This window comes from Carassius auratus, chromosome 7 (genome assembly GCF_003368295.1).
Source record: "Carassius auratus strain Wakin chromosome 7, ASM336829v1, whole genome shotgun sequence".
NCBI classification, from domain to species: domain Eukaryota; kingdom Metazoa; phylum Chordata; class Actinopteri; order Cypriniformes; family Cyprinidae; genus Carassius; species Carassius auratus.
In genome coordinates, this window is record NC_039249.1 from 15,220,424 (window position 1) to 15,248,369 (window position 27,946).

General features: G+C 38.1%; 1 protein-coding gene across 1 annotated transcript in view; it reads right to left on the reverse strand.

The window, feature by feature from the left end:
• The window catches only part of LOC113106049 (alpha-ketoglutarate-dependent dioxygenase FTO-like), a 129,984-nt gene that overhangs the window by 45,333 nt on the left and 56,705 nt on the right, over positions 1-27,946 (reverse strand). The window contains exon 8 of the mRNA XM_026267578.1: positions 25,739-25,863. Within this exon, the coding sequence (XP_026123363.1) occupies positions 25,739-25,863 (125 nt within the window). The remainder of the gene's footprint in view (positions 1-25,738; positions 25,864-27,946) is intronic.

Sequence of the window (27,946 nt, forward strand, 5' to 3'; positions counted from 1 at the left end):
AGCCTAGAATCATCCCCGACCCCTCCAGACAAGCACGCATACACACAAACGCTCAAGAACGCACAGCTACAGAGGCTTCCCTCCCATTAACAGGCCTTTCAAGACAGCTTTCCATCCCTGACTAAAAGCGATCAGCACAAGGCTTGGGCTGGCCTGCCTGCTCAAATCCAGTCATGGATATCAGCAGCTCTCTGTGCTCTCCGGCTGCTGGGGGCTAGGCTTTAGCACCATGCAATGCTATGCTACGACAGGGCGGGACTTCATCATAAGGGATTGTAAAGAGCTGTGACACATGCTTATCCACACCCTGTGCTCTGGCATGACAAAAGTTGGAAGGAAGAAATAAATAACTCTAGAAAACGTTGCTTTATGTTTAATAGATCGTGGTGGAGCCACTTTGAGGAGCTTACCCTTCCATCAGGACGTCAACTCCATGTTAGGGCTTCAAAGTTTACTTCTTCAACACATAAGAAACTTCTGAAATGATGCTGCTCTGATCAGAAGGTTGACAGTGGATGCGGGATAATGGAGTTGTTAGCATCACAATCCGACCAGACTGCAAATTTAGCTATTCACGCTGATGATACGTTTTGATCAGTCTGCTTAACAAGAAACATCTCCTGAGAATTCATGCATGTCACGGCAATGAAAAGCACAAGTACTCCACCAGAAGTACTGAAAACACTGACGTGCCTTTTGTTGAGGCAGCTTTTGTTTCCTCAATTGGCTGCTGGAAAAAGGCAAATAAAACATGCTTGAGAGCCAGCTGTGATCTCTTTCAAAACATCTGATATGGATGAAGGAATAGTAACGGGAGATTATGTATCTCAAACACGACTGGTTTGGGTTAGAAGAAAGACAAAAAAAAACAACTAAACAGGGAACACTGCATTGCCTTGGCCCACCGGAAACAACCAAGGATACCGTATTATAGACACGAAGACAATCGAGGGGTTTGTCAGGTCAATGAAACGGTGACAGGAAACAGATTCTCTAGCAAGCTAACTTGAAGCACTCTTGCTGAGTTTGTTTTCAGCCACAAAACTAGGAAGAAGCCGGTGTGATCCCAGAAATGTGTGGTTCTCCTAAAGATTGAAGTATGTTCCCAAATCAGTTTCCCAACTGTTCTGACACATGAATAGTGTTATAGTGAATACACACAAAAAGAAAATAGCTCTCACGAGGAAGTTCTTTTTAGTGAATTAAAAACATACAGCACAACTAGTGTAGCCTGATTTCCAAAATAAATTGCTCTTATGAGCTGCTTTTAAAGTTTCTGGATTGAATAAGTCCAAATCACTGTCATGTATACCAGTAGCAGAGAGAGAATTTCTATCACTTGTAAGCAAAAATAGATATTACTGTAAATTAAATATCTACCTGATTTTTTCAAAGCAGGAGTAAGTTACTTCCTGCGAATGTGAGAGACTTCCAATTCATAAGTTGCTTTAAGTAAACAGCTAAAACAACAGCGAGGTAAACTTTAAGACCATTTTTGCTACAACCCAGTGTTTATGAGATGAAATTTAAAATAATACGATAACCGATACCAGCTTGCATCATAATGGACTGTTTTTAAAAGGTAAAATAACTGTGCCTTGTTCTTAGATTAAAAATAAGGTGAGTAGTTGAATCTGAATCAAAGCTGTAAACAAATATCAACATTGCTCTGCAGTCATATACTACACCTATTTAAATAACAAACTACTGAGCTGAATAGAAAGGCCTGAAATAGATGTTCTAATGGATTTAAATTGATACAACATTTGACAAACTGCAGCTGGGAAGAAAACATTTCACGAAACCTCTGGGGACTGACATAGAAGTGTTTTTAGAGAGCCACACAAGTAAGAAAGCAAAGTGAGAGACGCTTTAGGGATGTGGGTTTGACAACGAGCCGGAAGCTACTGATGAAATTGGAGGATTACTGGAACCGGGGTCTTCTGGGAGCGGGGTTTGAGACTGTTGGTGATGGACTAAATTCAATCGAGGAACAGGGTTGGGTAACATGAACTGGACAGAAATGAGCTCTAATACTGTAAGAGGGGTTTTGGGGTTTTATGGATTAATTCAGTGGAGGTTGCCTATTACTGTGTGAGCGTCAGCTGGACAGTTGGTCTTGTCTTTATCCTGTCATTTTGCAGAAGTTTGCGTTTTTGAATATCAGAGCGGAGCGAGTCTTCTCAATGGACTGCGAAAGGATTATGGAGGGCTGCGCCACATTCTGGTCAAACAGCTCAGTGGCAAAGCTGAGAGCTATTAGGAGGTGATTAGGTAACCGGTGGCTGTTTACAAAGGTTGAGCCCAGGGTCTGAGCTGGATAACAAGCACTGGGATGGAATCTGCAGAGCCTGATCCGGCTGACTTGAAGGCTTCAGCTTGTATCCGCTAGCAACTGTCACTATGACCCCATCAGCCAGCCAACGAGCAACTCCTTAAGATGCCGTAATCCAGAGAAACAGTAGTCTGGCAAGAGCGCCAAAGGTTATGCCTGGCAGAGGTTAGTATGCAGCCGTCACGCAGTGTACGGGAGGAGGAACAGGCCACGGTGACCCTGAACAGGAGAGATAGAAGCACGTGTTTCTTTGCGTGGGAGGGCGTCATCAAAACCCAAACTTCTGAAGAGGCTCTTAATGAGGTCTATGTGCCTGTCCACCTATACGGAAAGAGTCGGGGCAAGAACAATTTCAAAGGCCAGATGAGGAGGAGTAGGTCAGGCCTTCAGAGGGAGAGGAAGACAGAGGGATCGGGAGTGAGACGAGAGAAAGGGGAAGAGTGCTCTATCTGGCTTGGCACCTAATCAAAGGGATTAGGTTTGAAGAAGCCAAGCCTACAGGTTATCCTTCAGGAAGCATACCAAGTAGTTATCAAAAACACCTCGGTTCAAAGCTGCTCAATTTTCCTATATTTCCCGTTTGGCCCAAGCCTCCAGGGTTTGTTTCTAGCTAATAAAGGGTGTCAGAGATGTTTGTACTTGCATGTGTGTGTTTAAATGTAGTCCAGCTCTGTCCTCATTCTCACAGCGCAGTCAATCACCCTGAAGACAGTCGAGGAGAAACGTGAGATGCCTGTGTCTCTGACTAGGAGATTTAGCACAAAACAAGCAGTGCAGGTAGTCAGTCAAATCTATAACCTGTGATTAACCTGTCACTGATAGTGTACGTGTACGTTTAGGATGGAAAGTACTTTGCGATGAAAGTAGGTGAAAACACTTTCTTAAGTGGAGTGCACTTCACTGTTCAAAAAATATTCAGATTCAGCAGATATTTTACTTTCAATGTCAATCTCATCCACAAAATGACTGATATTTTTGGTGGTGGATTTGGTCATGGATAAGGACCAAGCAAAAAACAAGCATCACGACGATAATAATAATAAAAATAAAAATAAAAAAAAATCATGAGATGAAAAAAAAAAAATCTTTAAAGTAACATAAATCTAAGCAATATACTGTTTCAAATAATCCGGTCACAGTCAATTAATAGCCATACAATGTAAAATGTGAAAAAAAAAAAAAAGGTGAAGACATTTATATTATTACAAAACATTTATATTTCAAATAAAATATGTTCTTTTTCACTTTCTATTGCTCGGTGAATCTGGAAAAAGTAACACAGTTTTCACAAAAATATCAAGCAGCACTGTTTCTTTTTCTTTAACTATGACAATAAAAATGTTTCTTGAGTAGCAAATCAGCATATTAACATATTTTCTGAAGGATCATGTGACACTAAAGAATGCGGTCAAGGCTCCTGAAAGCTTTGTCATCACAGGAATAAATTACATTGTAAAATATATTAAATAAAAACAGTTATTTATAATTTCAATAATATTTTACAATATTACAGTCTTCATTTTTAATGCAACACTGGCGAGTATAAGAGACTTCTTTCAAAAACCCAAGTTGAAGATTCCACATTTTTAAACAGCAGTGTATTCAAAAAATACATTTAATATGATATGTAATATTACTGCTAGTCAGAATGTGTATGTTGTTTTGCACTGACTAAAATTGTATCTAATTATTAAATACATTAAGATCACATTAACATCAAAAAAGACAAAAACTGCAACTAAAACTATAATTCTTTTTGATGAACAGATGCATGCTGCCATGATGTCAAGCCGTAATAGCTCAGGGCATAATGTTTGGCACCAACACACATACTGTCTTAACCACTTAAAAACCCATCGTCTGGTTCTCCGATAGCTCCTTCAACAGTTTACACTACCCAAATCTGAAGGATCCCGATTTACAGACGTACATTACTGAGGCCCAGACCTGCCAAAGCCGAGGTATGGCTTCAATAGAGCCATCCATCTGTCTGCTGTTAGTGCCATTACATCCAGATGGGCCTTTAATTGTATTTCTGTCCAAATTGCAAAATAGCTACTTGGAAAAGAAGCTAAAATAACATACAAACAACAGCAACTATGATAACAAGAAGAGCTGGAGTGGAATGAAAAAGAGATCAAAACCAAGGCTTACAAATTTCAACGCCGCCCTTTGAAAGCGGATCCCCTAACATTACAGCAACGTATTGATTTACTCGGCAATTTGGTGTCTCTCTCTCTCTCCCCCCAATTGCCAGCGCACCAACCTGAACTGCACAGGAGGTCCCGCAAATAGCAGTCGTCTGATTTTTCCAAAACATAAAAGATTAATACCTTTATTCTTTACAGAGGGGGTAAGAGTGGAAAACAAGGCAGAAAGAACAAAGAAAGTAATAATAAAAGGGAGGTCAAATTGGTATTTGGAGAAAGTGAGTTAGCGAGCAAAATTAGATATCCAGACCCAGAGGTAACTTTAATAAGAGATAATAAGAAAATGTCTGACTTTTGTGTACAGGATTGAAAACGTGCTCTCAGAAAAGGAATCGGCTGCTCCTCTCGACAAACACAATCTCGCCCAACAAAGAAGACGTTGTACTTGAGCAGAAAGTAATTTATACGGTAGCTCATTCTAGCCATTAGAACATTGAGGACAGATTAATGCTGGCACAAGAACAAATGCTTTAAAGCGAGGCAGTAAAATCAAAAACAACAAATCGATAGCATATTTAAAGTTCCAAAACAAAGAGCCAGCGAGATGTGGTCAAGATAGTCTTCCCACATGAAAACCACACGAACCTTTAAAGTCCCACCAATAATTTGTATTGCGATTCTGTTCTGCAGTTAAAAAACAAACTCTTCCCATCTAACAGCATGGCTCCAATACACCTTTCTAGTAAAGGTCTTTAAGAGCCAAACGCTTCATGCCAGAGAATAAAAAATTATTGATGCACAGGATGGGCCAACAACACTGGGCTAAACATAGCGTGCACTAACTAGACGCTTGGGAAAGAAACAACGAACAAATAATTGTGATACCTGGTCCAATTCCCAGCTCCCATTAGGAAAGGTTACTCTTCTCACTCCTACCTCGCTACACTCTATTAAATACTTATTAAAGGTGCAATAAATGGTGATACGAAGTGGTTACAAGTGCCCCAGGCCGGCACGTGTCTGAAAGTGCTGTTTATGAGATGAGTGTTTATTACAGACCACAGCTTTATCATCATGAGGAAGCTCACAACTGTGTCGCTAACAAAGCAGCTATTTATTTCAATTTAGCCTGATGCTACATGTGTAAACCACTTTACTGCATGCTAAACCTAAACAGCCGCTAAGTCTTATAGGAATAAAAACAGACCGAGAGTATGAATTAAAAGCAGTCTTTATATCATATTGTGACAGTGCTTCACAGCGGGGCTTTGATGGCAAGATTTAGTCTGTGATGAATACGAGCTTCAGAGTATATTCACTGATACATAAAACATATCTTCACTTACTCCATCCCCCCTGACCGTATGCTTCTCATCCGATTTACCCGAGCAAGATAATATGCACATAAACGTATCAAACTCATTCAGATAATTTTGCAGGAGTGTACGCAGCATATTTAAACTGATCTGTGGTGGATTTGCATCTGCAAGCGTTTGGAAAAGGCTTGTCCATAATAAATGCCTGAGTCTTTTAAGCCATGTTTACCATTACACAATCTCCATCCTCTGACAATCAAACGCCGCTTACGCCACATTCCACAGGACATGAGGATCTGAATTATTCACCCCGCCATCACTGGCAATGATTCACACTCACAGAGATAAAAACGCGACGAATACATGCTCAAACGTGCGCATGCGATGCAGTAATGATATTAAAAAATATATAAGAAATGGTTCAACTGACAGCTGAATCCTTTTGAACCTTAAAATGTCTGCCGATTTTTTATTTAATAAGAGTTTCGGGTCCCTACTAAGATCATCCATTTCTTTATTCGTAGGCATACCAGTTCATGGCTTTTCCAAAAATAAAGAACCAATAGCAACAATAATAAGGGCGCAATATGAAATGAAAATAGCTGATTTAATAATTAATTTCATTTTTAAAAAGCAAATATCTAAATACATAAATAAGTCAGACTAGGCTCCCAGGTGGCTCCAAGACAAGAACTTCTCTGTACGGCATGCATAATTCACGGCTGAAGATATGTGTTTTAAATGCTGCTGAAATATAAATGCAGCATATGCTAATTTGTCTGCTGGCTCTCCCACACTTTTATTTCGGCAGTTTGGGCAATAAACAGTCAAAAAGAGAAAGCAAGATCACAAAATATGAGACACGTTTTGAGGTTTGGAGCATAATTAGAAATAAAAAGGTTGGTAAAAAGCTGTAATTTAAGGCTGTTTTCACTCTTGGTTCAGCTGCTTAATTCAAACCTGAGGTTGATTTCCCTAAAGTTCCTATTGTATTTTTGGACTACAGTATGTTTGCATCATCAAGGTGAATGGCAGATGTTTACCACTGTAACTAGGTTATGAAAGATGCCAGATTATTCTTGTTTTTCTTGCAATGGATTTACCACTAGAACACACACACACACACACATAAAGAACAGCACTTGTGTTTATCGGACAGAGGCATGCACTGATCCCGCATCATCATACTGGTTTACCTTCTGTAATACAGAATGGATCACATTCACAAATTGCACAGTTCATACAAAATAAACTCCAGACAACCACTTTCAGCACACTTCTCACACCAACCGAACAAACGGACTCTGGTCTGCTTCAAAAGCTATACTGTGAAAGCCCCCAAGAGACACCAACAGAGATTTGTTCCAGTTGACATCATTTTTATGGTTGGCCAGTTGAGTTTTGATCTGCATACTGATTGCAAAATGTTTAAATGAAATAGGACAGCCATATGGTCTTTATTCTAAAACGGGTGAAGTATATAACCTGAGAAGAGTGATGAAGGCGAGAGAGGAGAGTGGGACGGCTATGAGAGGCTCATTGTTTATGAAAGATAATGTGTGTCTCTTTAAATTGACTGACTTCACTAAAGTAAAATCCCAGCAGTGACTCCTAACAGAGACAACCTGCAGTGCTGCCAACCTGCTTTTCCTCTCTTCCTCTCTGTAAGTATCTCTCAGATGACTGGTCAATCACCATCATACTGCACAAACCGAACCTCACACCTCCTAATGATGCACTCAAACATCTACATGTACACAAAAATCATAGTTAAAAATCATCCCCTTCCATCCAGTGTGTAGTGGATGTCATTGGAGTTGGTGTAATAGTGTGTGACCTCTCAGACTGCATGGTGCATGGGAAATTGACAGAGTGCTAAGTGTGGCACTCACTAGCTGGCCTACTCTAATTAAGGAGGAACAGCATGCCACAGTCTGATGCTCCAAATGGCACCATATGTTTTCCCAGACTAACCGGCTGAATAAATGCCATTTAGCACACAGGATCTACAGCTCTGGGTCTGATACACAGATTCTAAGTGTCTTATAAAAGCACTGAGACCCCCCTCAAGTCTGCCTCAGCTGCCTGCAATTTAAATCAGCCCTGATTACATTGCAATAGAAACACTCCTTCGTGTACCAAAATAACCATTTACAAACCCGCAGTATTTTAGGAAAGAAAAGAGCACAAGAGTAAAAGATATTTAAAGGAGGGAGAGGAAAACAGAAGCACTGCAAAAGAGAAAGAACGTGGCTGCTAAAGTTTGGTTAATCAGAAACATCTCCACTAAACAGCAGAATTATGAAGTGAAAGCATAGGAAACATGGAGTGGACCCTCTGCAAAACTGCTCAAAATGGGTAAAACAATAATTAAATAATAGGGCCGTAAAATTGATTAATCGAGATCAATTATAACAAAAGTAAAAGTTTGTTAACATAAAATGTACTGTATCTATTTGTATATATATATACAAATAGATACAGTACATTTTATGTTAACAAACTTTTACTTTTGTTATAATTGATCTCGATTATATATATATTATATATATATATATATTATATATATATATATATATATATATATATATATATATATATATATATATATATATATATATATATATATATATATATATATATATATATATATTAGGGCTGTCAAATGATTATAATTTTTAATCAAATTAATCAGAATTTTCAGTGTTAATCAGGATTAATCACTATTTGCAATTACACCTGCATTTTTCTGAAATGCATACCAAAAGAAAAATAACAGGACACAGACACATAATTTTCATGTATTGATTCATCAATATGTGGTTCTTTTTTTTAACATGTTTAACTTTTTTGTTTTTTTTGTTTAACATTTACCTGAGCATTATATCAAACCATGCCATTTAACTACAGATAGTGTAAGAGTTTTAGGTGAACCAGTGGTTAAATATAGCCACATATCTATGAAATTATGCATAGAGAAACTCGAAAGAATGAACTCAGAAACACAAACATGCGTCACCATCACATAAGCAGCACTCTGGGTACTCTTGTTTTTGGGAGGTGTTCACTTGCTCTGCCACAATACTTTATGATTGATATTTTTTTACGTTCTGAAGGCTTCAAGTGCCAGTAAAACCAAGTAAAAATGCATATGCTTTTCCAAATAGCTGTAATTTTCACTGCATTGCATGTATGCGTTCTGCGCATGCGCAGTGTGAAACACAGGACGTTATAACAGGAAGAAGCTCCAGCGTATCAACTACCAAAGTCGTCTCTGTTTATCGAGCTTGGCATGAATGTATTTGAGAGTAACTGGTGTAAAACCATAAGCTTCTTCTGTGTTTTCGTTGCTGCGCTTGCCGTTGTTTTTTACTATCTTGAGAATTCAGAGGTCGACAAGACTTTCCTGACCTGAATAATTTGTCACACTGCGCATGCGTGAAATGCGTTAAAAAAATTGACGTAATTAACAACAAACAACTAATTAACGTCGTTAATGCGCTATTTTTGACAGCCCTGATATATTTCTATTAAATATATTTACATAAATATAAATAGACAGTACACACACACACACACACACACACACGTAATGTAACCTCAAACTTTTATTTTGGATGATTAATTGTGATGAATCGATTTTTACAGCCCTATTTAATAATAATATAATATTAAAACATTGAAATGATAAAAACAGAAATGTAATCCATATACACACACACATAAAACATTTTATATTATAATCAAGATAATAGCATTAATCCTTATATTCACAAATAAAAGCATCATAATTATATATATATATATATATATATATATGTATATATATATATATATATATATATATATATATATATATATATATATATATATATAATCAAGTACTATTATAATAGTTGTTTTTGCTGCTGATAGTTAGTTTTTTTTTTTTTTTTTTTACGCTAGATTAAACTTTTTTTATGGATCATAACAGTAATAAAATCTGTCAAGTTTGTCAAAACATTGGATTGGTAGAGTAGCTCTCAAGGAAACAGACCAGATGGTATCAGACCAGTTTGCAAGGTGCTAAGCAATAAGAAAGTATGTAAGGGTTTCAGATCCAGCCTAAGACAATGACTTGCTACTGAAAAAAAATAATCAAATAAAATAAAGAAATGACCACTAACAAACCCAGTGTCTGATTGTGGGAAGGGGCACAGTCACTGCCATTGCTGACACAACAGAAACAGAAACAATGACCACATCAAGCTACAGAGCTGCTGGGAAGGGCATTGCTTTGTTTCTGTTAAAATGATTCAGTGAAATGACTACAGCCAGAGCTAGCAATTAAAACACGGGTAACAAGCTGAAGCGCAGATATTTACTGACTACTACAAAGCACATACACACAAAAAATAAAAACCCTCTGGCCAAATCTGTCCTCACTAAACCTTGACATTTTAATCAAGCTCCAGGAGCGCGTAATGAGGAACCGCTTAGACTTCATTATTAGATACTGCATGTTACTAATTAGAGCTACCACAGCCTTTTATTGCACAGCCTCCACACTACACTCATCAGAGACAGGTAGTGAACAGCACAGACATGAGGAGAGAAGTCTACACTAAAACAACTACATTTGTGAAGGGTACATGCACTCAACTACAGAACAGCAAAAACAGCAGAAAAGAAGTGCATTATATTCCACAGGACTCAGGAGTGTGTGCACTGACATGCTTTCATAATGTTGTGCAACTGACATTAAAATACTTTTTTTTTCTAAACAGTTTAATGTGTAGAGACTATTTGTAGGCTGACATCCTGAAAAAGTGTAGACTATAACAATGTGGCACGTTCACTGCCCCGCAGCATCCATTTGGGATATGACTACTGTAATGTAGTGTAAGAAAATAATCATTGTTTTTGCAGCTCCATTTGGTGATGCTACTAGTGCAAAAATTGCACATTTAAAAAGCAAAGTAAAAAAAAAGAAAATGGTATACATGGCATTTGCAGGTTTGTACAGGGAAGCGATACTGACAGAAAGCCAGGTCAAGAATAAGGAGAGATGACTGACAAGACCATGCTGGAGTATTTGCTGCTTAACAGATCCTGAGCTCACTGAAAAGTACCTGATCTTGCAAAATGTGCTTCCTTTAAACAGAGTGTGTGTGATGGCAAAATCAAAAGTGAAAGTGACCAGCACAAACGCTTAATCAAAAGATATGTAAATATCCCGCATACTGAGAGTGGCAGCCTGAATGACATGAAAATCTTGGGAGAAAAACACATGTTGCGGGAGCAGGCGGCAATGGTCAAAAATTCAGCGGGAGCAGGATAAAGAAAACAGCCGAATCCCGGACATTTTGGGCAATTTTGTCCGGCTGGATACATTTTTTAGGTCGAAAAAGAGGACATATGATCACCCTAACAAAATACAAAACTATCTTGAAAAAAGCAGTTGCTAACAAAATAGCCAAAATGGGACTACAGAGATGTTAGAAAAATTAAATGTCATAATGGAGAGAAGGAAGAACTCATCTATTCACTAACCTACTGGAAGCTTACAGCCTGGTGTTTATATTCATGTTCTTGTGAACTATTCTACCTAAAACTTTCAAACTTGTAGATTTTGAATAAAGTAAGAAAGAGTTGTCAGAAACATAAAACAATAAAAAAAAAATTCAACAATTCTTCAGTCTTCAATGCGTGTTCATGAGAGTACAGGAGAAGGCTGACACAGAAGAGAAGAAATTGTTGAAGAAAGTTATTTTTGTTTTCTTTGTGCATAAAAAAAAAAAAGTATTCTCATAGCTTCATAAAATTATGGTTGAACTGCTGATTTTACATGGACTATTTTAACTATGTCCTTACTACTTTTCTGGGCCTTGAATGTGGTTGTGTTGTCGTTGATGCAGGGCCATACAAAGCAATGTCATCCCTGCAGCAAAATATACTGTTATAGAACTAGTAATGTGCAGTCACCAAGTATAATTTTCTATGCTCAAAATAATGAATCCAACAGATTTCGTTCAACAACCTGCACACATACATGTCACGTGTGTTCTATACAGGTGTGATGTGGCAAGTAATTTGGTAGTAACTTAATGAAAAAAAAAATGCTTTACGACGTAGCGCAATTACAACCAATAAGAGGATATCTGAGGTTTAATGTACAGATAACAGTAGATCAAATTTAGATCGATTACATTTCTCAGGGGGCAGGACCAGTCATAAGCAAGCTATCACAATGTTTCAGAAATAGAAACTAAATGGTTAACATTTGGTTAAGATGGTTGTCACCTTGCTTGCTATGGTCATTGCTGGAGAGCAATGAAAAAAAAAAAAAAAAGACATAGCAGAAACAACTTTTATCGCCTTTCATTTACATGGTTAGCAAACAATAGGCAAAATATGAGTTTTGAAAATTAGTATCACATCTCACTAAATAAGAGTAGACACAAATATCATACCACTATTTTCTGACAGCTACTTCCTTATCAGACATGACAAGAGCCCAACCTGCTGAATATTTACAGAAGCAACTTACATAAGAAGCACAGTACACATAAGGTAATCAGAATCTCCCAATTAACACCGAGAAGTCATGCTATTTATTGTTTTATAACAGTTAACAGAGATCTGCTGGTCTCCTTAGCAAATTAAAATCATTGTTTTTCTTTTTAGAGTAAACGTCTGAGAAATAACTGAAAGAAGCGAAGCTAAAAAGGTCCTTGTGAAGCATCCGTAAGGATGGAAGCAGCATTTCTAATGCACTAAGCCTGATGTGTTTATTTATCAGATTTCTTTTAGTGGACCCGCTAGTGCAGTTTAGAGCCTCATAAATGTCAGATAAGCCACCGACTGAGGCCTGAGAGAGAGATGTGTGTGTTTCGAAGGCCTCTCGGAGCTCGTGGGGTCGTTTAAACAGCAGCGAGCAGCAGGAATTCAGTTCCTCTGTGTCAAACGGCATTCTGAATAGTTGCACCTCGGGCAGAATACATCGCATTGTGATTTCATGAGCGAGAAAAAAAGGCAGCCCTCCGACAGAAAGGAGAGCGGAGGAAACAAAAATGACTCACAGCGGATATCTCAAAGCAACGAGAAAGAGAAAAGAAAGTTGAAAGTGAATCCTCCTCTTCCCACAGGCAGTTAAGTGGGTACCTTGAGGCTGAAGGCCCCCAGCAGTGGGTTGATAATGTGACCTCTGAGCTAGCAGACTCGCAGGCAGACCAGAGGCTGTGTAAACTAGCACTGGAGAGCCTCAGCCAAGCTGAAGAAATCAGGTACAGGACAGAAGCAGATCCAGAAAATGAGAGAAAACAGTGTGTACTTCTTACATGAGAGACATGATTATACAAGAGATTACGAGTTCCAGTAGCTGCAACACACTACCAACTCAAACTTTAGGGCCAAACTAAACTTTAATTCATCTATGGCTGTCTATTAGCACAGTAAATCATTTTTACTCATCAGTCATCAGTAAAGCTTTGTTTAAATGCAGTAAACACTAGGGAAAGCAATTTAATTGGTTGCCAGAATCTATAATAAAAACATCCCTCCTCGAAGGGATGATTAGACCATTTTTTTACAAACACTTTTCTACTTAAGAACTCATATAAGTGCCTGTTTTCAGCTTGGGGAAGGGCGTTTCTTTAACTGTGGTAAATAATTTTTTTTATACTGTGATAACCCTAACAAATAAAAGCGTAAAATAAACAAAAACTCTTCACATAAAACAAAAAAGGTAAATATGGCTTGAATATAGAGTATTTTTATTTTATGCATTATCTCCAATCAACATGTATTGCATTTATGTACTGTATTTGGCCAATTGCATTCAAAGTATACTGTACTTTTTATCAGTCCATGTATTCTCAGGGAATCAAACCCATAACCTCAGTGTCGTTCTCACCATGCTCTGCTTTTGTAAGCTACAAGAATGTAGATAATGTACTTTTGTCAAATTACGGGTGACAAAATGGTTAAAACTGTGTAATTAAGACACAACTTAATACATTTTTCATAGTCTTTGCAAGAAATATAACAATTGTTGTGTCAAGAAACGTTTTAGTCCAAAATATCTAAATCTAAAAATAATAATTTCAGTCAATATCATGCCTGCCACAGGATGCTGTACAATATATAATTTGGGTTATGGAGGTGGAAATAACAATAATAACAATAAAAAATATTCTACAGGTCCAAGAGCCAAATGTGTAGTTAAAGAAACACTTGTAAACATTTTGCTTGTTTTCACAAACTGAGAGATGGATCAAAAAGGTTTAAGTCAAGTTAAAGTACCCACTCAGCGCCTTCCATCAAACATACCCAAAAGCTTTAGTCAAACACACTCAAGCTACTGTAAAGCACTATTATAAACTTGCTCTGATTTAATCGCCTATTGTCAGCCTCATTCCTATATCCAGGCCATCCGATGTATCTCACTTCATTTGAAATCTCTTTGTAAAGAACTTGGCTGTGGATTAGCTCTCTGTTTTTATTTCAAAGTCCTGTATAAGCTGTGCTCCCTCCCGGGCCGGCTCCTTTCATCCTCAGAAAAGTTCACACACAATTCGCTTCGAGTAAAACACGGACAAACACCTCAGAGAAAGCAGCGAGAGCTGGGCTAGTACACTAATTACAAAAAATATCTGCACTAATCCCACCCTGATAAAACACTCATTACCAACCAAAGACACTTATCAACAGCGGATTGATGACCCATTTCCGAAAGTGGCTTTATAGGAGGCAGAGGAAAGGCAGTGTATCACTCTATCCTACATCTGTACCAGAGCTTTTCATTTGTCTGAGAGCAACGGATATAGAGAAGTAATTAACAGCTGCTAGACTGGGCTAATAGAATTCTCTGGAAACTGTAAGTTGGTGGTGAGGGAGAGGGAGATGGCAGGCCATGCCTGTATTAATTACAATGCTTCAGGATGGACTGAAGCTGCGAAAATCCTTTTAAGGACATCAGAAAGGTGAACTTACAGTGTCATCCATAAGTATTGGAACAGTAAAGACTGTGGAGTCAAGACACTTGCAAATTAAAAAATGAATATGTGACAAAACTACAGAATGTCACATTTTATTATTAGGTTTTTCCGCACATACATGTTTTACATGTTTTGCATGCGACCAGAGCAGTGAGTCTGCAACCCATAGACATCACAAGACTCTTATGCTTTGAAATGCTTTTCCCCAGCCTTTAATGCAGCCAATTCCAACTGTTGCTTGTTTGTTCTGTCTTTAGTGTCCTCTTCAGCTGGTGAAATTAATGTTCAGTCAGATTTAAATCTGGAGATTGATTTGGGCAATCTAAGACTTTACAATTCTTTGCCCTGATAACGTCCTTGACTGAACTGGCAGAGTGTTTTGGGTCATTGTCCTGATCCAATATGTTAGTGCTTTCTAATGAGTTTGGTGGCATTTTCTTGAATATTGGTAGCCAAGATGATTTTGTACCTTTCCAAATTCATTCTGCTACTGCCATCATACATTAAGTCATCATTAAAATGAAAAAGTCCTGTTCTAGAGACAGCCATGCATGTCCATGCCATGAAACCACCTCCACCAAGCTTTACAGGTGAGGTTGCATGCTTAGGATCATTTGCAGTTACCTTTTTCTCCACACTTTTGCTTTCCAATCACTTAGTAAAAGGTTCATCTTTGTCTCATCGGTCCATCAACTCAGTTCCAAAACTCTACTGGCTCACTTTTGTGAAGAATCTTGCCTTTTGGTGCTGATCAGAGGTGTAGCTTTTGCAATTCTGTGTCAAATTCTCCTGTGGACTGTAGATTGACAGAGCATTTCGGTGACTGCCCCAATATTGACACTCTCAGTTGTGGAATACATTTGTCATGGAATGTGGTTTTAGCAATAGCGAATGACGATTGAGTAAACCTAAATAGTCTTCAATTCCAACTGTAAAACAAAAGTACAGTAGAATAACCAGGAAAACTAATACACATCAACTCACATAATCCATTTCATAAACATCAATCCATGATGATGAGAAGACAGAAACTGAAGGCTTAAAAAGCCAGGCAAACAAAAGGAGCAACTGAGATGATTAACAAGGTAATGGAAGCCACACAAGCGAACAGAATGAACTAATCAGGGCGACTAAGGGGAACTAGTGGTGCACTCAAATCATGTCAGATACATCGTATTTACGAGTTAAACGCACATGAACGCCACCACAAAGTCATAATTACGAGTGGGAAACTCCGAATTTTCTTTAAGCTCAGAGTTTCCGAGTTGGGGGCGTGTCAATGAGAAACATGACAGAATCGATGGATGCAACGTTTGTTGTTGATGGTAATTTTTTAGTTGAAATTGATATACAGGATTGCAATTAAGAAGTTATTTAATAATTCATACGTTTTTTTTATGTGATACAGATTAAAGTGGCTTTATAAATTATTTTTACAAATTTAAAATGCAAAACACACCTGATGCAAATTTTTTGCTCTTCATTTTCTATAAGGAGAGTTAACAAACCCTGTTGTATTTTCTTGTAATTTATTAAAAGAAGGAAAACCAATATTGTATTGTTTTACCCTTGTCTCAGACCCAGACTGTCAATCTTAAAATGTAAAAAGATTCTACCCTACATTAGTGTATTTAAAAAAAAAAAAAACATGTTAATTGATAATAATAATTTTATTTTCATTATATGTCACAATTAAAAAAAAAGAAAGAAAGAAATTAGTGGCCTTTAAGTAAAATTTATTTTCCTTACATAAAATATTTTTTTGGTGACCTGGATTCATCCAAAAATAATTAAGAAAAATGGCAAACTGCTCCTTTAAACACATCATAAGCAATTGCTTTGATAGTGCATAGCAACATTTGGTAATTCGGAGCGAGATGTAGCCACACAGACAGCAGCTGATGGCAGTAGGTAAGGTTGAAAGGTCTGCTCCACCTGCCTGCTGTATCCCTGTCTAAGTTTGGTAATGAACACAGACAGCTTGGGGACAGTCTGTGTTGAGTGTGTGAGTGTGTGTTTGGGGTCTGACAGGTCCGCTCTGATGTCCCTCTCTCTCTCTGACAGGGCTGACCCGCAGTAATTTCTCCACTGACAGCAGCAGCTGTAGCCGTAACGCACAGACAGATGAAATTTTCATAACTATCTCCTCACAGTCACATCTTCACCTTCAGGATCATTTATAACCCGCCACTCGCCTGCCAGACACAATATGCTTGCCATGAAGCAGACTGCTCCAGCGGTGTTGGAAATAATTAACAGTGCAAGGGCATAAGAAATGAGTGTGTGTCTGTGGAGAGGAAGATTAAGAAGAGCTAACACTATCATTAACGTACATGTCACTTCAACACAGTCAAGGATATGAAGAACTAATTACACACACACAAACACAGAATAAAGCCCGCCACTTCCTGCATCTTTTGGTCCCCCAAAAGAATAAGGAAGAGAGTTTGTGTTTGATAGAAAAACACATTATCACACGTTCATGTAGACTAATGGCTCCGTCAGCCCATGAACTACTCACAGTGCCATGACTCAGATTACAGTGTCATAAGTGAGAGATTCCTGTCCTCTAACCTGAGACCAGTGCAGGCACATCTGCAGAACAGTCACATGACACGTGCACCAAGCAAGCTGTCAGATTCAATCACCTCCTCCTTTCTTGGCTTGATCTTAAAGGAATACTTTCAGAAATGAAAATTATCTACCTGATGTAAGGCAGGCAAGCTTCAAAAAGTACATACAATCATATAAAAATGTTAACCTATAATGTTACCTTTAACCTGTAATGTAACCTTTACTTGGAAAATAAAAGCTGAATTTTCAGCAGTCTTCAGTGTTACATGATATTTCAAATTGGGTGCTAAAGAAAAATTCCTTATTATTAATATTTATAACAGTTATACTTTCCACACTTTAGTGGAAAACTTAATGCATGTTTTTTTTTAGGATTATTTGATGGATAGAAATCAAGAGAACAGCATACAAATATATATATATATATATATATATATATATATATATATATATATATATATATATATATATATATATATATATATATATTTGTGTGCTGTTCTCTTGATATATATATATATATATATTTGTATGCTGTTCTCTTGATTTCTATCCATCAGATAATCCTAAATATATATATATATATATTATTTGTTCTAGAGCAAATAGATTTGGCTGAGGGCAAAATCTAATCATGTTATATTTGTAACTTCAATGCTGTACAGTCATGGCCAAAATTTTTAACAGTGACATACATTTTGTGTTTTGCAAAGTTTGCTGCTTAAGCTATTGAGGTGTTCATTTGCATTGCTTCTAGATTATTCTGTCGAGTGATCAGAGGTATTTTAAATAATTGCTAAAAGCTTCGTTGGCCAAAAAAATTTCTTTTCCCAAAAAATAAATAAATACATTTCAATATAAATTTCAAAATAAATAAAACTAATTTTTTTTTAGATCCTGACACAAAATGACCAGCTAACATTAATCATATCAGCAGCACGTGAAGTTTGAAAGTTTGAAATCACTATCATACTAATTACATTGTAAGAGCAGACTGATTGCTATGAAAGGAGGGAAGAAGCACTTCCAATCATTGTGTTCTTGTTAGCAATGGTTACCTCCAAAGAAACACGTGCAGCCTTCATCGCTTTGCATCAAAATGGCCTCACATGCAAGGAAATTGCTACAAAGAATATTGGACCTGAAAGAACCATTTACTGGATCATCAAGAACTTCAAGGAGAGAGGTTTGACTGTAGTGAAAAAGTCTTCAGGACCTCCCAGAGTGTCTAGCAAGCTCCAGGACCGTCTCCTCCTGAGGAGTCAGCTATGTAATCACGTCTCCAGCAGTGCACTGAGTGCAGATCTTGCTCAGGGATGGCAGCAGGTTGGTGTGAGAGCATCTGCACGCACAGTGAGGCCAAGACTTTTGATGATGAGACCTGTGCATACCAACAGTGAAGGATCCTGAGACCATCCATGTATGGGTTTGCTTTTCAGCCAAGGGAGTGGGCTCTCTCATAATTCTGCCCAAAAATACTGCCATAAATAAAGAATGGTATCAAAGCGTCCTGCAAGAGCGATCTATGAGAAATTTGGTGATCCGTGCATTTTCCATCATGATGGAGCACCATGCCACAAAGCAAGAGTAATAAAGAAGTGGCTGGAAGATCATTACATTGAAATTTTGTATCATGTCCAGGCAACTCCCCAGATCTCAGTCCCATAGAGAACCTGTGGTCAGTCCTCAAAGGGCGAGTAGACAGCCAGAAGCCCAAAAATGTTGATCAACTCCGAGAACTTTTAAGGTAAGAATGGGTCGCCATCAGTCAGCATTTGGCCCAAAAGCTAATATAATGCATGCCAGAGCCAATAGCAGAGCTTTTTTTTTTTTTTTTAAAAGAATTCGCCTACAACAAACAACCCATTTGGACTACATCCCTCTAGTTCCTGCAGTAATGACGTCACTAAAACAGTTGTTTGACTAACCTCCACCAACATGAATTCACAAAAAAAGGGGGCGTGGTCTTGTTGTGCTCCGTCGGAGAAGGAGAAAGAGTTGCGTTTGTGTTTGTCGCCATGTCATCGAAACTCTGTTATTTTCATCTCGGAGTCCAATCACCTTTGTTTGGCCTTCCCAGGGACGCTGTACTTAGAGATCAATGGTTACAATTTATGTTTAACTCGGTTACTGAAAATTATAATCCACATGTAAAACTATGTGCAGCACATTAGAGCCCTAATATTTTGTCTTAAAATGGACTCCAGTAATGCTTTTTTCTAAGGCATGTTTATAAAAATTGAACTATGTCCTAATCCTGGCTTAGGCTAAGCCTTGTATATGAAGGTGAATATAATGACAGGAGGGTGAGTAAATGCCAGATTTATTTATTTATTTGGGGGGGGGGGGGGTGAACTCTCTCACCTTTTAGCCAAACCAATAAAGGTGTTAATATGCTTTGTTTTAAACGTAAAGACCAGCGTTTCATACAGCAAACTCAAGTGTATCAAACAGCTGAGCTAACAAAATGTGATTGTGTCAGCTTCATTCTGTTAAAGTGTTTCAGTAGCCATTAAGCTCCAGCACAGCTCTACATTCTAGCTCAGTTATATCCTCACCCTCTTGCTTGCTTAAATTCGGACTGTTCTTGGTATTTTCTGCAATGCAGTAATGTTGTGCCACTCTGGTTAGCCTCATGCGTTTCTCAGTCTCTCTTTCCAAATAAAATCAACGCTTAATAGCAGAGTGCACAACTGCTTGCTGGGGCCCCAAATTTCTGCGGTGCTCATAATTGCATCAAGCACGGCAAACCGTTTACCATCACTGCAAAAAGCATAATTATGAGATGCTGTTTTTATTAAGCCAAGTGAGCAATTAAAACGAAAAGCAATTTCTCTTTTTTAATGGTATTCTCCCCTCTCATTTGGATGCATCCGAGAAAACGTTCGTTTTACACAGGGAGGCAACTTGCTGAATCATGTCCTCTTATAAACTGTTGTTTATAGTTTGGTCACATAATGAAGCCTTCCATCCACCCAGCTATTAGGACGCCACATGTGTTCACCAGTGTGCATGTGTACATTTTAGTGTAATCCCTTGTACTTGTTTGCGTTCGGTCGCCGCAAACATACAAGCTAAGAAACAAATAGGACTTCTCCTCTCCACAAACAAATATAATAAGATTGACATTCCAGTGTGTACTGGCAACCCCCCAAATCCAAGCGGTTAGCCGAGCGGGTCACTGCATGTACTATCCAATCCTGACAACCACAGGCATATGAGAGCGGGCACACAAAGGGGACAGCAGCCATGGTGGGTATGTCACGAATAGCTTTATGATTGCTAAACAGTGATTTAGGCATAGCGGAGTAATTTACGATCAAACTCTCAGACGCTTTTTCTACTGGTAATCACACATTGCACGCACGTCGCAAGGGAGGGACCACACATGTTTGTTTCGATAAAGACAGACAAATTAGATGACAGCTTTTATGCCCAACCATCACTTTCACACTAATTACAGCCCTGTCTATGATGAAAGAAACACATCCAGACAGACGCACACAAATAAATGTGTTACCTCTCTGAGAGCTGTGCAGTGGGCAAACACACCAGCAGGAGAATATACATGTATGTGTGTGTGTGTGTGTGTGTGTGTGTCTTCACAGAGAGCAAGTCCAGGTGTTTGCCCGTGAGCACTGGAGCCTTCGGTTAAACACATAAGAAGCTCTAGCCAGCGATGATAAAACACACACTGCACTAACACTCGAGTCTGTGTGTGTGTGTGCGTGTGTGTGTGTGTGTAAGCATGTTCACATACGGGTGTGTACCTGTGTGTTGTTACGGCTTTTTTCATTAACCAGCACTACTTACTGGCAGACAAACTCACACTCAAAAGCAGTTTGACTAATTAAACTGATGAGTTAGCAAGAGCAAACGCCATCGAACCCTCAAGCGTAGGTGTGTGTGTGTGTGTGTGTGTGTGTGTGTGTGCATGATATCTCCATCCTTATGAACTGTAAAGGTCTCCCCAGCATCAGAGCTGTCATGTGCAGGGTGAGCATGTCCGTTCTTATTGAAGATAGACGTTAACGGACTTTTTCCCTCCACTCGGGGACAGCAGCTCTATTGTCTGTCCTCTGTCAGACCCTGGTGGGAGGGACACAGTCACTGCTGGGACAAAAGATACGCCGCAGGATTGACAGCTATGGAGACACCCCGTTCCTCATGAGACGACAACCGGTGGAGTGAATTTGTGTACCAATGAAAGTGAGACTGAGGAATAAAGACAGAGGGAAAACCAACTGTGAATATGTTCATATGCAATCGGTGCTTGAGAATGGTAGTATAGCGTTTGTTTTACGCCTAACAACATGTAGACTCTGAATCTAAGGAAATTAACATGTTTTGCTAGTTACTTTTGTGTTATGGTTTTCTGAATGCTTGACTGTCTTTTTTTAATATAATAATGCTAGTAATCTTGTGTCGTGCCATGTTGTGGTGGCATGCAAAATTCAATCACCCATCTCCCTGAATATATCTTTTCTAAATGTCTTAACTTAATATTTTAGCCTTGCAAATATAAATGCGGTTAGTTAAGTTTAATGCAATTGCAGTCAAATCAAAAATCAAAACAAAAACTATACAGAAATAAAGCTAAATACACATATTACACGAAAAAAATACATTTAAAAAATACTAAATAGCAATGTTGTCTTAGAATCTAACCAAAATATGCATACAATTACTCAAATAAAACTAAAATGAAGCATAGTAAAAGCTTTGCAAAAATATCAAATAATACAAAGCGTGCATTACTTAAAGTATAGTGCTTATAGTGCTATATAAGCACCAAATATTATGGTGTTAATTCAAAAACTAATGTTAATTACTTTATTCCTCTGAAACAGTGTAATTATTCAATGCACATTACTCTTAAAACATTAACACTGACCTCGTTTGTATTGCCAAAACATAGGTGAGTTAGCGATCATGTTTGCCTGTGAGAGTAATGTGTGGTGTTTGATGTTCTAGTCTGTAGAGAAACTTCTGCTTGCCCTCTGAACTCCATGACCTTTCTGTGTGTGTGTGAGTGTGTGATGACAGCCTGTGGCATTTCTGTTCAGAAGGTTTCCACCCAGGTGAAGTACGAGAGGTCACACCACACTCAACACACTGAGACACTCACTAAAATACAGACATTCAGAGCCTGAGGTCAAAGGTCACGCACTGAGGGTGAGTGATGAGGGCAGCTGCGGCCTTCAGGATGCAACACTCACGTGCTCAAATGCAAAGAAACAGAAAAAACAGCTGTTGTAAACTGCAATACAATTTCAAAAATAACCCGCAATAATAAATGTTGTAAAAAATGCAGAAATATATTATGATATCTAATCCATTAATTAATATTGATGAATTGAACCACGTAAGTGTTACATGGGTTACATTTTATTTTAAGCTGTCCTTGTTACAATGTAATTTTACATTTAAGTACTGAGCTATATTAATTACCTACATGTACTTACTAAATGTTTAGGGTTAGGTAAGGGTTACTTGCATGTAATTATGCATAATTTATAGATATTGTAATAGTAAATACATTTAACATGTAACAAGGAAACCTTAAAACAAAGTGTGACCCTAATATGTTTAAGAGACATTTTCAAAATAACGCAAGGAAACAGCAGAACAAATTAATTGACGTCTTTTGCAGTTCATAAATCTTTTCAGATTTAAATAAAATGATTCATCAAGTGTTTAATAAGAGCCATTCATCCAAGTGCATGCTCTCCTGCTCTTTTCGTCTATGAAAAACTGGTTTTGGATGACCTACATGCTTTAGTAAATTATGCCCTAAATCTGCCCCGTCCACTTAAACCTGACAGACATCTTGTGCATCTAGAGGAGAGTGAGTTCGTTTTTCCACTGTCTGACAGAAAGTATGAACGGTGGCTGCTCTCTCCTGTGGTTTTACTGAGAGTCCAGCACTACACATGCACACAGATGCACACTTCCTCTCACACCTTTCTTGTTGCTCCATTTATTACTCTTTCACTTTTTGTAATTAAGTGACAATACAAGAACTCCAAAAACAGAATAAGCGAAAAACACAGAGGGGAATATAACAGAGAAAGAGACTGAAAGAGAGGGAGGTGGAGACAGATGGGCATTTTCAGAGATCATTTATCAAACTCAGACTGTTCACTCCCCTCCCCTCTCCTAAACCCCCATGTAATTCAGTAATCATTTTCATTATCATATAATGACCTTACAAAGCCTACAGCAGTTAGCACGGTCACTACAAACCACACAGCTGTTCCCGGCACTGCCCCCTTCATCACCTCCCAAACACGCAATCTGCCCACCGCAGGAATGGACTGTGACCCCTGCAGAGGTCAAAGGAGGGATGTAGATGTGACAGGAGATGGGAGCAAGGTCGGTTTCTATCTGAGTGCGTGTTCACATGTGTACTTTTTACGTAAACTCGAATTGCAGCACGTCTAGGGGGCGAGATCAATGGTTTTGACCCACAACACTGCGGCTTGCATATGGATGAAACGAAACCACGAGGCCGACCCCTTTCGTCTGCCAATGCAAATGAATCTCTAAGAGGTCTTCCTTCTGTAAGTGTTTGATATTGACCTATGAAAGAAACGAAACTTTTTTAAGAGCAAATCATTCCGGAATATTTCAAAAGCACAGATGGATATGCATATATTCTCCCCTTTGCATACACTGCACTTATTACACCTTCATTGTAAAAGTGCTCAACCAGAAAGACTCCGCTAACTTCCAAGTGTGAAGTTTAGACTACTTTACCACTTTATAGACTATTTTATTCAAATATTTATGACTTCACTGTTTAATTACCAAATTTAAATTCAACATTTTGTGTGCTATGGGAAAACAAAAGGGCCTAGTAAAAGAATATAGTAAAAAAAAAAAAAAAAAAAAAAAAAACAGGTGACCGCAGTACCTGTCTTGACATTTTCATATTGCAAGAGCAAAATAAACAGTAAACGACCAAAATGAGTCCATCGAAAGAGGTTCAACCAAAGAGCCAAAATGTCTGGAGGTGGTAAGTTAATAAGCCTGAGTACCCATAAGTCAACAGAAGGAGCCTACAGTCACATTTAGCATCTCTGTCCCTCAGGGTAACTTCAGATAGCTGAAAGCAGGTCCAGAGGCCCCACAGTCTGCAGCACTCCAACTACTGCTTAAGAAAGCAAATGTCTGTAAGACAATAAAAGCTTTAATCAATCAGCTCGCTGTGCTTATGTTTATGAGCCTGTAGCGCCAACCATCCATCACCCGGTTTTTACCACTCAAAACACAGACACAGAGACAAAAGAAAGGCATAATGTGAGGAGCGGGCCTGCTGCATGCTAAATGAATAAAACAATCACAACCTTTCACGGCAAAATAAGCGACATGATTTAGCACGCTGCTCCAAGAAGTTTCCTTTCAAGAAGAGTGGTCAGAAATGGATGTTTGTGTTGGGCGCTGTGAGTCATGATAGTTGTTATAACCGTCTGTCATAATAATAGTAATAATACATCACCGCATTCAGGTGAGCAGAGTGCTTTATCTGCTCATGTTGGAAGAGATATTATCAGCTATGAGTTCATTTGTGTCTTAACAGCGTGTCTTAACCTTAGCCTGATCTATCTGCCTCCCCTCCCCAAATGCGATTCGTTGACAGCTACTTCACAGACCTGTGCCTGATGTTTCGAAGAGTGACGTTATCTCACTCCAGAAGGGGGGCAGGAAGTGATAGTGGAAAGGGATGAGTTCAAACACATTGCAGTGTGTGCACACAGAGGAGTGGAGATAGTGAAGTTGTGTCCTTGATGCCATCTGACAAATGAATCGCGGTCTGGTCCATAGTTTTCATCACCTGATTTAAGAACGCAGTTTTAGCAAAACATCAGCACTGTTTACAGGTACCAGCAGCCCCGGGCGTCACTCTGGGGTCAAAGTGAGGGGACGACTCCCTTAAAGGGGCCACTTTACAGAAACAAGAAGACAGGGAGGAGTCCTTATTTGCCTTAAAATTAATATGCAAGAATTTCAAGGGGGGAATTCACTCCTTTCAGGCCATGCTGACTAATGGTCTGATCTGAATGAAGACAGATTACCGCACACACACACACACAGTAGTCTGATGGGAAGTAATAAAGCAAGAGAAAGAAGGTGTGTTCTAGTGTGTTGGTATGCGTATCTGTGTGTGTACGGCTGGTTCACTGTGTTATCAGAACAAATGGACTATGTCTCTCAGTCGCCCTTATCTCAGAGGAAGGAAGTCAATGGGCTATCAGCACACGTGTATGCGTGTGTTTGTGTGAACTCTCTCAGCCTGAAGGGCTGTCCTCCTGCTAACATAAAAAAACCTTGCTTCTATACAATGGGACATTAAGCACAGGAGTTTAGCACACAGGCACATACCTGTCCCTCCATGTCTGTCTGTGCTGCTGTCTGTCCGTCAGGGCGTTCAGTAAGATGTCTGCCATCTCTCTTCTGTTCTCCTGCACCGTGTTCTCGTCCTCCACCACAGCCAACAGCAGCTGAGTCTGCAAACAAACAACACAGTCGCTTTAGAACTTCAAACCAGAAATTACACAAAATCAGTTTCGCTCAGTCAGTCAGTTATGCTCAACAACGTTATACTATACTCCATACAAAAGTCTGAGATCAGTAGTCAGTATTGTTTTTCTTTTTTTAAGAAATGTACACTTTTATTCTAAAAGGATGCATTAAACTGATCAAAAGTGACCTCAAAGACTTTCATAATGGTACAAAAGATTTATGTTTCACACACACACAAAAAAGGCTGTTCAGTTAAACTTTCTATTTATCAAAGTATCCTGAAAAACAAGGATCATGGTTTCCACAAAAATTAGCAGTACAGCTGTTTTCAACATTGATATTAATAGCAAATGTTTCGTAAGCACCACATCAGCCTATTAGGATGATTTCTGAAGGATCATGTGACTGAGTAATGGCTGCCGAAATTTCAGCTTTGCCATCACAGAAATATATTTTATTTTAAAATATATCAATATAGAAAATGTAATTTGAAGTGAAATAATATTTCACAATATTATTGTTTCAAATGCATTTTTAATAATGTAAAAATTCTGCAATTTAAATGGTTGTGTACTTTATTTAAAAAAACCACAACTAATGTAACTGATAATGTTATGATAGACAAAATCATTAAAATTTACTTGAAAATGTGTAAATATATTCAAATTACTACATGAAGACATGCTGATAAAACATTTCTAGCCATGAGGCATCTCATAACTTACCAGGATGTGAAGTTTGAATATTAAGAATTGTAAATGAGATTAAGAGTCATGGCATAAGGCAAGACAATGGCCACACAATATCTTACAGTCAGTTTTTTTTTTTTTTTACATTCTGCATTTCAAACAATCATGAATTAGTAGAAAACAACCATATTCATGAGTGATTATTAAGTAATATATTTAGGACTGGCACAAATATGGAAGCATAAAACCACATTAGGGCTGCACAGCAACTCTGGCTCTTAATGGATCCCGGAGTATCCTCAATAAAGAAACAACTGCTCTTGTCTTGAAAATAAATAAATAAAAATACAGGAATCAAACTGTACTAGCAAGCCTGTGAACAAGCTCTTAGCCAGCGCTTCAACAAATCAATATACTGTACATTCATTCCCTTCAGGTCAGAAGTCAAATCTATTCTTTACTTATGCTGCTGACACAATCTTGCAAACACTAATGATTAAGTAAGAATCAGAAACTCCAGGATAAAATTATATTTGCATTGTGATGATTTTTCTGCATGCATATATATAAACTGCAGCAAGTGTGGCTTCAGAAAAAATGGAGGGGAATCCTCCACTTAGGAGACTAAAAGGGATTGTGTGTGGGGGAAGGTTATTTTTAGACTTCAGTTTTATTATTTTATTTTACTCATATGAATGTTTGTTCCAGTCTATGGTTTGTTCAGTCAGTGTATTTGTTTTTACAATGGTATAGCCTAATTTAGTTGCTTTAGTAATTTAGTATATTACACACAGCACAAGGACGTTTTAAGAAGAGGGGATCTTTCAGAATATTTCAAGATGAAAGCAACTTTGAATTAAAAACAGATATAATGCTGGAAGATTTTTTTTCTCAACTAAATTTAAGTCCCCATTTTCTGCAATTACCAGTTTATTCCCATGAATTCCCATGGAAAGTTTCCCATTTAGAAAATTCCCAGAATTTTGCAACCCTAGTTTTTATGCATGGAAATGTGTAAAAGAACAGCATTTGACTTATCTTTTTAACACTGTAAATGTTTGTACTTTCATTTAACTCCTCATTGCTGAAAAGTTCATATTTTGTAAAAACAATAATAATAATAATAATAAAAATACATCTTACTAGCACTAAACTTTTGTTTGGTAGAACATTTGAATTTAACAATAAAAAATTAAACGTATATTAAAATATACTTTAAAAAGTTATCTGCGTTTTCATTTCTTTTAAAAAGATGCAAAATGCCAAACTGTCCCTCTCGCGCTGTCTTCCTCGACAGTAGCAGGAGCTAAAATGTTTGACAAGTGATGAAGCATACGCAAAAAGTCCTCTGAGCGTTGGTTCACCTCACCCGTTTCAC